This window comes from Rhyacophila brunnea, unplaced genomic scaffold (genome assembly GCF_057557595.1).
Source record: "Rhyacophila brunnea isolate RB1 unplaced genomic scaffold, BYU_Rbru_1.0 scaffold_15, whole genome shotgun sequence".
Taxonomy (NCBI): Eukaryota; Metazoa; Arthropoda; class Insecta; order Trichoptera; family Rhyacophilidae; genus Rhyacophila; species Rhyacophila brunnea.
In genome coordinates, this window is record NW_028232806.1 from 648,674 (window position 1) to 662,154 (window position 13,481).

Sequence of the window (13,481 nt, forward strand, 5' to 3'; positions counted from 1 at the left end):
GAATGTTGAAAACCATTATATAGAAATTAGAATCGCAAATTTGACATTGAAGTCAATTTAGTCAACATGGTCAGACATTTTTTTTTTATGATTTTACCGAGGCTTTGACTGCGATTCGCTGTCATATCGCCTCTTCTCATCTAGAAGAGGATCCGCCGATCAGGCCCTCACTACAATTCTGTTAAAGAACTTCACAATTCTGCCCAGCTCTTCCGTCCTACCCACCGCCAGTCACCTTTCAATTCATCGACATTGTCAAAGATATCCACAATTCGCAGATGTACTCTGTGGTGTTCACATTTAGGGCATTGTACTGCTATATGTACAATGTCCTCCAAAACATCACATTCATCGCGGAGCTGCGAATCGCTTTTTCCCATGATCCCACATCAAATCTTTTACTCGTCAGGTGTCCCGTTCTTAGGTCAAACATTCACTTGTATTCGTTTAATCATCAGCACCTTGTTTATCCACCTATTAGTCAAATCAAGTAATTTCATAGTTTTACACAATTTCTCCGCTGACCGCCGAAATGACCAAATAATCCATGCAGTTTGACAGAGCGCTAAACCTTAATGCTGTGCGCCGACTGACTGTGCTGCAGAGACCGTCTCTGCATGACAACGGCGTCGAGCGGCCCTTCCACCGGCCCCGTCTGCGACTCGTGGGACTCCTGGTGGGCGAGCGGGTTCCGAAGGGCGCCCAGAGGGAGGGGGGTTTGAACGGCCACCGTGTGGTTAGACGAATGATTGGCCTGACAGAGCTCGTCGCCCATGGACGCCGAGCGCTTGTTAATAGTTCACAAAATGCATTATTGGTTAGTACGAATGACGGGTCACCGATGACAAAAATGTGTTATTTGGTTAACTATGATGAAAATCGAACAAACCGACACTAATTTAGACAATAGTGGTAATAATTTAGTTAAAACACCATGATAATTCAAAGCAAACTATGCAATCAAATCAATGCATATCCGGACGATACATTCTGTTAATTTCATGTTAACACTAAAACAGTTCACATTACGAACATTTATCTAATTCTCTATGAAACATATTATTATTAATTATGTTATTAAAGCAGATATTATTAATCAAAACAAACATTATGATAATAACAGAACGGACTTGACCAACCTTCTTTCATATAGGAAAGACCAGGCGGGGTCAAACATTCTTTTAATTTAAACAGTATGTATGTATTACAAGTACAGCTCGCACAAATAGTCTTCAATCATAGGCTAAGTTCGGAGATCTTCAGCATCGTGTGTTCGACAAAAGGGTACACCCTTACTAAACAGTATATTAACACAATAATGAATCTGATAGAACCCACTATAGGTGCAATGAATAAACAATTAACAATAATGCAGCAATGACACACAGTAAATTTCAGCGGAGGCAAAAGAAATACATTGATTGCGTGTGTCTAAAGTGAATATTGTCAATATTGTATTTTTTACGACATATTTAGTGAAACTAAATTTCAATCGAAATTCTGTGTTATTTCCTGCATATCCCTCATGCACATTTCTTGTAACCATTTGATTCCTCTATTTCTAAACTTCATACGTGTAAATCTACAAAATCAACAAACTTTTCAATTACGCAAATACAATGAATCACGTCGCAAATAATTTGACACATGTCACGCACATCTTCTCGTGCGCACCGCGTTTGTCTACATTTTTTTGCTATCTGTTAAACAGCCGATGTTTTGCCGAACACAGCCTATTATCGAACATAGCCAATGATTCATGTGTCATGACTATTCATGCGAGCTCTACCATATCTCATGTTCTATGAAATATATTATATAACGTAATACAAATATTAAAAACCAATATGTAAGTGATAATAATCTCAGTTGATTAACATTCTTTCATTAAGAAAAGACCACGGGTAAACAAGCATTCTTTCACTTGTGATTTCACATATTCCCAACAATTTCTTTGTTCCTGCATTGCTTTTATCTAAAACTTGCTGATAATAAAGGAGAGTCCTCCACTTTCCGCAGTTTGATACAAACATAAGCAGTATACTGGTCAACTTTACGAGGTTACTCTGGGTTCGTACAGAAATTGTATCACACGAATCTAAGCTCCATCCAGCATAGGCGTGTTCGGTGGAGCGTTGAGCGGCGCGCGCAACTCAAACATATAACCGTGTGTGAAAATGTTCGTAGACAATGTTTTTTTTTGGTTATACGTTTATAAGTTTGAGTTGCGCACGCTGCTCAACGCTCCGCCGAAAGCACTTACGCTGGACAGGGACTAAGAATTGATTGTTCGCCAGTTTAACAACACTCAACAATTCCTTGTTTTTGATTGTATTCTTGAATCTAGTGTAGTTTTATCGGTAATAGTCGATATTACCGTTGTGTGTGAAACTAGTTGTGAAACTATTTTTAAAAAATACAAACATTGTGTCAAGTATCACATAACATAAAATACAGTGTACATACTAAGCTAGCTCGCACGTAGCAACTCAATGCAACCAGAAGTAAACAATTTTATCTACGTAATTCAGTTGACGTCTATTAAAATATAACATAATAATATTATCTTATATGTAATGCATTAAAAAAACAGAGTCAACAAAAAATTTACCTCAGCGCTGCATGTTGATTGCATGTAATAAAATTGAGGTGATCGTCTTTATAATTTTTCCATGTGTTAACTAAAGATATCTGAATATAAATCAAAGTAATACTTTCTGATCTTACGATGATGTTTTGACAGGAACACTTACTATGGAATGTTGTAGCTGTATGCAAGATCAGTATCAATTACAATTATTGAATGTGGGAATTTTTATTGTGATCGAGTTGATGTTGCATTGATTCTCTGTGTGCGAGTCGCCTAAGGGTGCTCATTATTTTACTTATTGGTGTGAAATTTAAATTTAGAAACTTTACCGTTGTCAAATATATGTAGAAGTAAATCTTCGTCTGTCAGGTTTTACGAAATATTTTTGCACAAAATCTCAATAACTTTTCAAATATAACAAAATCTCTCATAATCGCAGGTATATGGTGTTATTATGTAGAATTCTTTACAGAATCGTTAAATTAATTATAATGTTAATTTGATTACTCGTGAGTCGTTTAAAAAAAACTTAATGGTGGCTATTCAAATCGTCACCGTGAGCGGCCACACAAAATGTTGGTGCTCAATTGAAGATATTCACCTCGAAGTATTGCGATCTTGAAGCAGGATGCTCGTACCTCTGGTCATCACTGTTGGCCGGGGAATAGCATCTTTGTCTTACAGGACTCGTCTGAAATTTAGAAGAAAAAAAAACAAATTTCCATGTATCTTAGAAAACGGCACTCAAAGAATAATATTAAGACCTCCAGTGTAGATGATTCTATGACAAAAATGAAAGAGTGGTTACTAAGGCTAATGATTAAAGTAGCTGCAACCCATTTCACATTGCAGCATCAATTATAACAAGCTCCGCATTTGTGTTCGGAAACTGAATTGCTAGAGCCAGGGACAGAAGTTTTATATATAGGGTTTTTCAATAGGTGAATGGTATCTTTGAGAGACGATTGAAGTTATGTATTAAAAACTTTTGCCATTATTTTTTGACAATTGTATTTGTCTGTTCAACAACGTTCAATTGTACAATTTGACAATTGTATTTGTCTGTTCAAAGTTCAACAACGTACTAAAAGAATAAAATTTTATTATCCTAATTATACTCATAGTGTTTAGTGATGAGGTTCATATTTGTCACAAGTAAAATTGATAAAGTCAGGTAAGTGAAAATCCTCAAGAGATCCAAGAACGTCCATTGCATTCTGAAAAAGTGTTTCTATTTATACTGATCGTTAATGTAGACCAATACTTTTTAATGATCTGGGATTTCTTTCGACCTAAATTGGAAGGTATGGATCTGACAAGTATGTAGTTCCAAGACAACGTCACATGCCACACATACCGGGAGACAATGGATTTACTGAAGGAGAGTTCAAAGATCACTGGTTCTTGAAATGTTATGTTAATGGTTAATGAAAAACCTATTAGAATGAATCACCACCATTTAGTTTAATGAACAACCACATAAAATTGCAAATAACATATTATATAAATACGTAACCAAAGCAAGGTGTCAAAAGCAGGTTGTCATTCTTCAATCAATTTAAAAGTGAAGCAAATTTTGGAAAAGTGAGTTTTGTCTATAAAAACAATGTAATCATACTTGGTTTTGAGACGCCGATCCATTGACGGTCGGAGGCGACCTTGGTAAAGCTGAAGGTCGGCCATAGCCATGGCCTGATGAAACAGGAGTGCTATCTTCGTGCCTATCGTAGTCCTGAAAAAATACCATGTTTTAAAACCAGAATCTTATTAAATTAGAAACAACGCAGCATGCTTGTTGTCAAAGCTGTCAAACGCATGACATGACAATGATGGCCGAGCGTAAAATCATCTTTTTTGTATAATCGGATGAAAAATATGTGTCAATTAACAGAAGCAATTTCGTTAGATTTTCTCAGTTGAGGTCGCGTTGATTCTCTGTGTAACGGACTTGGACAACAAAGCAATAATTGAATTGTCACTAACCTGGTGATTTCTTGAGCCGTTAGTGGCGGGGGGTGACCGTCTCAATGCGGATGGTCTGTTGTAGCCGGATGAGGACACCACATGTGATTCGTAAGGTTCCTGATTCCGCTCCGTTTCCTAGAACAGAAATATACCTATGTAAACCGTACAACCATAAATGAATTAGGTTTATTCAGTTACTTGTAGATGTAGATGGTTCCCAGGCAACTGATTGATGTAACTTCAACTGAATCAAATTCATAAAACCCAACAAAATTACTTTTCTAGTCTGACACACAAACTCAATTTATTCCATAAAGCCAAAAGGTCATCATGCAAGCCAGCCGACTAAAAGTCATTGAACACAATGTAATCAGACAAAGAAGTGGTGAATTTGCCAGATAAGAAATAAGCGTAGATATCAATTGCATTCGTCAATGAGAGATAATAATATTAATGCACAGTTCGTATATTGTTTCTAGTGTGTTAGATCGGCTTCTATAATAAAATGTCAAATAATTTTGAGATTTCAAATCCAAAAAAGGGAAAACTTACTCTTTCTCCATTTCTATAATCATCTCGGTCACCATTTCTATCTGTGTGCTCATAAGTGTCCTACAAAAAAATAATTAGTTGATTAAAAAGGTCCATGAAAATGTACAACATGTTATCATGGATGGGCTTTCCTCACCCATGGCATGGTCTAATGATTTGCCTTACACTCCCACGTTGGAGCACGATAAAGTTGAACTACATAAATACTAGATAATATGTAAGTAATATTAATTGTTCAAAAAAATCTCCCAAGATTCAGAAAAAGAAGACAAACTTTGGACGTCGAGACAAATTTATTTACCAGTTCAGGTTCATAGTCATCTTCAGCATCTGAATCGACAATTGGCATTCCTTTTCGGGCTGCTTCTTCCACCTGCAAAACCATACGCCATTATTAAAAAACAAAAAAATTAGCAATGTTTAAATGACAAAATGAAAAAAAAACATATAACATTTACCTCATTTGGATTAACAGCAACATTGTCAAGCTTCTCTAAATCAGGCAGTGCACGAATGACTGTCAATCGATATCTGTAAAAAGGTTTTAAAAAAAATTAACATAGTGGCGCCCAACGTGGGGCTTGAAGAAAAATACAATGTTATTATACAAAAAAAATATTGCCTTTGCTGTACAACGGTAACAAAGGGTGGAGGTTGGCTTAAACCAAACCATAATAGTTTTGGTACATTTTGGGCGATACAACAAAATTGTGCACACTTTTTCATTCATACTTATTTGTTTTCGTTGGATTAAGAATACATATTACACATATTGTTGGTTCATTTTTTTAAATTCATTAAGCCCTGCCTAATCCAAACTAAAACAGATAAATAATTTTATTCTATCTATAAAACGCTCAATGCTATGTATGATGTAATTACATAATTTGAGATATTTTATAGATATACAAGTATTTTTTGACTATTATCTATTATGGCTTCGTTTTCACAGGGTTTAATTGAATATTAAAAACTAACCAAAACCATCTGTAAATAATAATTGTAGTCTTACTTCAATGAAAACAAATACTTATGACTGACAAAGTTTAGTGTGCACTATTTATGGTGGATCTTAACAGCATACTTCTACCCTTCCCCACTGTTATATAGTCATGGAGTCTGAATCAAGGGATGACCAATAAAATTAAGGTTTTCGAGATGTCAGTTTACCAGATAATTCTGAAGATATCATGAAACAAAAAAGACTTGGCCACGTCATAAGAAATGACAAATTTCCGGTCCATTCAAGTCCATCGTTGTCCTAAGAGGTAATATTATTATCAATGCAAGCAATATCCTTACGTCGGTGATTTGCAGCAGGGGTTCTCATCCAGCCAGAGTATTTTCAGGGCGGGTAGATTCCGGAGGTACCTGACCTCCGAAAGGTTAGATATCGCGTTCTTCCTGAGGTACAGCTCGCGGAGTCGTCTGCAGTACTGGAAGTCCGACAGAACGTTTATCTTGTTTATACTGAAACAATCGGAAAAAAATGTTGGGTTTATAGACAGTAACAGATTGGACAAACAAAAGACATTGGATTCAAAGTAACTCAGAAAAGAGTTGACTATTGACATTAAATATGCGCAAGCGAGATAGCATAATACACATAATGTCGATCTGTGATACACTCAACTTTCATTGGTGTTACTGTTCTCTCTTTCTCCTCAGTTATAAAGTTGGTATAGTGAAGGACAGAAATGGTGACAAGTTCGTTTTATAGTAATAATATGGAGTTAGTTTTAGTTCCAGTTGAGAATGAGACTGATAAGTATTTACGCGTTTATCTGGTTTCGTCACGTCGAGTTTCTCGATTTTTTAAACACTAGTGTTATAATTGGAACTTATAAACTGAATTCAAATTTTATGCGTGATTGTGTAAATGGATAATAATTATATAAAGAATTTGTGTAAAAATAGCTTATAAACAGCACTGATACAGCATTGCACGCCAAATGCTCTATATAATATCCCAAATACTAATAAGTATTTTGGAACAAGTTTCGATACCAAGTATTTTTTTATACTGGTAGTAAGTATACTTAGTCTTCAAAGTCGAGCAGTTTTCCCACCTCTAGTTTATGCACAGTCATGTAAATTAATAACGTTAAATATCCGTCTTGATTTATCTATCTGTTTATATGTATGTCTGTAACGCATCAGAGAAAACATATGTAAATGTGTAGGAGAGAGCGAGATAGGGAGAAGACGTATAAAAAGGTGTAAGGTTGGAGAAAACATACAGGTAAATGCAAATTACAAATTTGAAAAATAAACTGACATGCAAAGAAAGAAATCGTTTATTTTAATCGGGTCGTGAAAGAAAACAAAGGACAGGATACAGTGCAGTACTGGCATATTGCCACCTGGATTTTTTTTATGAGGCGTCTATTTCCAACAACAGATAAGTCTACACATGGTCAAACGCTAAAAAAATATGCAAGTAGGTACTTACATAACATTCTAGTGTAATTTCACACAATATGATGTAATATAACATAATCTATAACTTCCAGAATTTTCCGATGGCATACGAATAAATTATTGACCATAAAACGATTAAGTAAAATTCTTAAATTAATTTTAAGTGAGAATGTTTTTTCTTGCTTTTTATTCGCAGAATAAACTATTAAGTATGTATTTAATATTAATACTATCGACCGGAGGTACTCGATGCAATTTGAATTTTAATTCTAATGGATTCTAATTATGAATTTATTTCTAATTAATATGTATTTTATGAAAATATATTATTACAACGTTTTTATTAGGTCGTATTCTGGTTTGACCGGTGGCTGTTTGTCCAGTACAAATCTTGCAATCGATTTTTAACTAACTTCCCTACTAGCTAGACATTTGAAACTTTTAGAATATATATCAGAACACGATGCCAATGCATTCTTTTAATACGTTTAGCCATCTTTAAGCAGAATTGAATTCATTTTCAGTTAATTCTGTTTTGTATGTTTCGGAAAAAAATCATTAAAAGTAATATTTACTACTCACTATTATTGGTTGCTAAGGGGATGGTCCTAGCAACTAAATTATTAATATATACTACTATGGAAATCAAAATTTTACCATGGAAAAAAATAATTTTTGAAAAAAATATTTATCTGTATTTTAGCTTTGAAGGCTTTTATAGAACTAATCATTTCTGCTATATCTTTATTTTTTCCCTGAAGTTCAAGATTTAAATTGTTTAATTTTTCACAAATATAACTCAAAAAGTCCATCAGCCAATGGTGGTTATCAGGGAACTCAGAAATAATGGGAACTGAAATACATAACGGGTAAGGCGAAGCAGGTAACCGACTCGAGTAAGGAAGAATCTGGGTTAAACTTACACACGTGTTAAGAATACGTTTTACGTCGAATACTAAAAACTGCTCTCGGTTTATGCATTTACGCTCATTTAATGTTGGTGTATTACACACACTATTGCATGTGCATAATGCGTGCTTCATTTTCGTAGGACACTTACACATTCAAAACCCTGCATCAAGATGCGGCTTATTGAATATAGCCTATCTGTATTCTATTTATTATCTGTTCTGTGGTGGTTATCTAATTCTTCGAATGTTTGACCTTTTGAAATGGTTATGAAAAATATAGTTATTTTGTTGCGATTTCAATAAATAATTTTATTAAAAATATTTAATACGTTGCCGGGGGCGCACGAAAATGGCTCCGCGGGCACGCGGTTAAGAACCCCTGTTTTAGACCATGCCTCAACTGAAGTATAGCCTTAATATAATCTCTACATGAAAAATCGAATAAAAACGAAAAGTCACTGCCCCCTAATATCATAATAGCCGTCACATCGCCGTGAATAACATTTTATTGAAGTCGTTAACAGTTCAATCAATCAAAGTGTTAACCCAACTACCTCAAAAATGTGTTTACGTAGCTTTACTATGTATACCGTGGTAGCACAGTACTAATTTATACAGCACAATGTAACAAAGAGACAGTTACGTATTCAGGACTTTACAATATACTACATAACTAGTGGATTATTAACAATAGCCCTAATCAACGGATACTATATTGGCCTTGCTCAATCAATATCAAATCTGTTTTGTGATAATTTTATGTTTTATTAGCGAAGGGTACCTGTTGAAAGGAAAGTAGTCTGCGGTGGGTAACTGAAAAAAACGTCCTAGGACAGCCATATTTACGAAATTGAAATTGAATTTTGTTTCATCTTCAGTATTTACTAAACATAAAATAGTGTATTTTATATTATTATTTTATTAGATATATGTCCGATCCTAAGAAGATCATAATATGGGGCTCCAGAGTGGAGGTTTGAATGAACATTAGCCACTTGCTCAACCTAGGTCCATAATCTGACTACAAACACACATTGAAAAACAATATGTATATTTTTAGACCCAGGATTCTAACCTGAAACCCACGACGTTATATCCCGACGCTTAAGCCGCGCGGCCATCGAGGGTGTATACCCTATTTTAATAAAATAGAAAACAACGTCTATCAAGGGTCATATCGTGGAATAGTGGAATATATTGACAATATATTTTTTTGACAAAGCATAAGACGTATCAGAAGCCATCCATAGACTGAAACCGTATATGGTTTAGAACCGTTTTCACAAAGTATTATTATTATAAGCATCTGATCGTATCCGTTTATACCTAGGGGCGGCAGGTTATATGAAAGTATGGTGAAGCCGGCTAGTATGGCGAAAAAGTATGGTGGGGCGGGCTGATAATCAATTTGTGGCAAAATTTGAACGTTAACATTATATTATATGGGTACGTTATAATGACCAAAGTAAATCCTCTGTGATGCCCTGAATTTTTTTATCGCGTCGCTATTTTTCTTAAGTTATCGGCTATTGTTAGCCTGCTTCATTCAGCTGTATGAGAAAACCGATTCCTTGCCCCTCTTTTAATTTAATACCTCTATGGTTTATACCCTCATACATTTACACATACAAACACAGCGAAAATATATTTTTATGAACAGAAATCGTTAGTAAGGCACGTGGTTCTAAACCGCATACGGTTTCAGTCTATGGATGGCCTCTTAGTTATACGCAATCGGGAAACAAACCGATGATTCTGATTTCTTAGATAGTTGCCAACCTGATGGTGAATAAATACATAATCAATAGAAAAATAAGTAGTATATTTTTCTCCATTACCTTAATTCGGCTCTGCTTTAATCCGAACATACTATTTCTAATTTCTAATACAATACACTGTGGCTGCGAGGCGCGGTTTCATCATGCATGCGTCATAACTTCAGCAAGGAAGGTCTTTTTCGCAGTTGCTGATGAAAAATCGATAGATGGGATGGTACACACGACGTCGTTAACGGCAATTTTCAATCTGCATTTTACGAGGCGACTGTATATTATTATATCGCAGGTTCACGGGTTAATGTCGTTATTTCGTGACACTTTGCGCTTGGACAAAGTCACAGGGCACTCGGAACGCAGCTCGGAAAGAGAAACTGTTACTAATCGGGAGAGCATTAAGGCTATACTTTAGCTGGGGCAATGTCTAAAACGATCGTGACTGCGCGACGCGAAGATTGTGCAAACGATGCGTGCAGAACAAAACATTATTTGTCATAAAAATTCAACATACGTCCATTTAGTGTTGTTTATTGTTATTTGCCGTTTCACTGAAGTACGCTCTTAAAAGAAACATACCAGCAATGGACACAAAACGAGGAAATATTACGGATAGTTGAGATCTTCCAAACAGGGGCGTAGCAAGATATTTTAACATCCGGGCCAGTAACGAAAAATGCGTCCCTTATGTAATAAAAAAAACTTGTAGATACATATTATGCAGACGTACTATTAACCTAAAAGAATTAAATAATACGAATAATAAAAGTATTTTCAAAAATTTACGGCCCTCAAAAACTGAAAAATAATAAAAATTTTCGTTTTTTGATACAAAAATCAGAAAACTCTTCATGTAAGTATGTACTTACTTAATTCTTCTTATTGTGCCATCCCCTAGTAGAGGTGGACCACCATCAAGGCGATCTTAACTTTGTCATCTGCTGCCCGGAACAGTTCAGTGGAGCTGCACTCGTATCAATCACGGAGGTTATGGAGACCTTGTCAGTCATTTTCCAATCGATTGAGAACTTCGACATTTGTCACCCGGTCAGATAAAGGAATTTTGAGGATGCGTCTATACAGCCACATCTTAATAGCTTCAACTCTTCGTAACATCTCTTCGTTTATATGGATATACTTAATTCAGAAGGAAAAATTGTGATTTTTTAACATATTTTATTATTATAAACCAGTGGTGGAGAACCAATGGCACGCGACATGATTTTGCATGGCACGCGAATGCTTTATTTTGAAGAGAAAAAATACCCATAATAAAATAATAATGAATGACAGATTGCATTGTATAAAAAACAGTAGGCAAATACTCTTCAAGAATAAGCATTACGATTAATGTAAATATATAATTGCATAGGTTGGTCCTTAGGCTTTATGCGTCACGTGTAATATTATTGCACTAATCTCATCAAGCGACCGGGGAAGTAGCCTGGGAATTTCTAATTTTGAACGATGATCAATGCTTGACACCACTGTAGTGAGAGAATGCCTCATCTGATCGGAGCAATTCTAGTGTCAATTTGTGCTTCACCGACAATTTCATTTCTACCCACAAAAATGGATGTACCAAATAAGAAACAAAAACAGACAGTTTCAAAATTAGTGGGCCGAAATGTATGGCGAAATTGAAAAAAAGTGATGTACCTACACTATGTTCTGAGTGGTATCTAGAAAATCATCATTTTTTTAATAGAATTCCTATGAAAAACTGCTCGGCACGTCAGACAGTCGAAAAATAATATTAAGTAACTTTTGACACGCGTACGTAAGAAGGTTCACCTCCCCTGATATAAACTATATTTTAGTATTACATAAATACATGATTTCAAAGATAATAAATACTAAAAAGAAATGGCCGCAGGCGATATTTTACGATAGTACATTAGGTACTTTTTATTATAATCATAAGAAGGTTCATTACTCCACAATTTGGTCATTTTATGATGAAATTTTCAATTCGATTTTTATTCTTGCACGTTCAACGAAACTTCACTTTTGCGCCCGGAGCAGCTTCCCAGCTCACACGCACCCCTTGTTATGTACGCCACTGTTTTCAAATGTAGCTGTATATTTATTTATTTAAAAACAATACAATGTGTACACAATTCAAGACAATCACATTAAAATCATTGAAAATCTCTGGGGAAATTAGTCTCGTACCTACAGCTAATATTACCTGTTAAGCCTGACACGAGGAAACAGTTATTATCCAGAAGAAGTCATGGCTGCGACCACGTAGACAATTGACGGTTGAATGTTAATTCAAATTCTTCAGGACGTCAGGATTGGAAACCGTCCCTCGCGAGAACAGGCAAAAATGTCTTAAGAACAGAAGTAACCTACGAGCTTCACGCGAGTGAAAAGCAAACATGTCTTGAAAAAAATCAGTCGGAAAATACTTAGTACGGTCATTCATTATTTATTTAATACATTATATACATTATATTTTACTTACGATATATATGTATTAAAATAAAGCATCAATGAAATTTCTATAGATAATAATAATTGACTTATATATATCCAAATATACTACGCACTAACGTAGAGACGTAGAGTATACGCATCATAAAAATTCATTGGACTGACAGCAGTGGCGAAGGGTGGAAGTAGGCTGTTAAAATCCTCAATAAATAGTACACACTAAACTTTTCCAGTCATACGTATTTGTTTTATAATGGATTTAAGTTTTGTACTATTCCATTTGAGTTGTTTTTTGCGACCCGGGTTTAGCCTTGCGGCAGCTATCATAGTACACACTGAGTATCAGTAACTTAAATCCATGAGAATTTAAATTCAAATTTCATCAAGTATGTACCTTCGGTCGATAGTATTAACATTTGTTTTCATTGAAATAGGATTACAATTTACAGATGGTGTTGGTTAGTTTTTAAAAATCGATTCAATAAAAACAAATATGTATGACTAACATAGTTTAATGTGCATTATTTATGGCGGATCTTAGCAGCCTACCTCCACCCTTCGCTACTGGTGTGTATTGGTCAAACGAATAGAAAATGATAGATAAGTTCTGCGTAGTAAAAAAACTAAAAAACTACAGTAACGCATTAAGAGATCGTACATAACTTTGGCTATTTTACAGATATAATATTTTTGTAGGCAGGGTTTAATTGATTTTTAAAAACTAACCAACACCATCTGTAAATTGTAGTCTTAGTTCAATAAAAACAAATACGTAGGTATGACTAACAAAGTTTAATTTGCACTATTTATGTCGGATCTCAACAGCCTACC

At 35.0% G+C, this 13,481-nt stretch overlaps 1 protein-coding gene across 2 annotated transcripts in view; it reads right to left on the reverse strand.

The window, feature by feature from the left end:
- LOC147074738 (uncharacterized) overlaps positions 1-13,481 on the reverse strand; it is a 53,005-nt gene that overhangs the window by 8,215 nt on the left and 31,309 nt on the right. The window contains exons 3-9 of one of the 2 annotated variants that reach the window (XM_085942571.1): positions 6,410-6,577; positions 5,566-5,638; positions 5,409-5,480; positions 5,108-5,167; positions 4,574-4,690; positions 4,209-4,322; positions 3,192-3,281 (exon numbers count right to left, since the gene is read on the reverse strand). In XM_085942571.1, coding sequence (XP_085798697.1) covers positions 3,192-3,281; positions 4,209-4,322; positions 4,574-4,690; positions 5,108-5,167; positions 5,409-5,480; positions 5,566-5,638; positions 6,410-6,577 — 694 coding nt within the window. The remainder of the gene's footprint in view (positions 1-3,191; positions 3,282-4,208; positions 4,323-4,573; positions 4,691-5,107; positions 5,168-5,408; positions 5,481-5,565; positions 5,639-6,409; positions 6,578-13,481) is intronic. The other variant, XM_085942572.1, reaches the window with a different exon arrangement.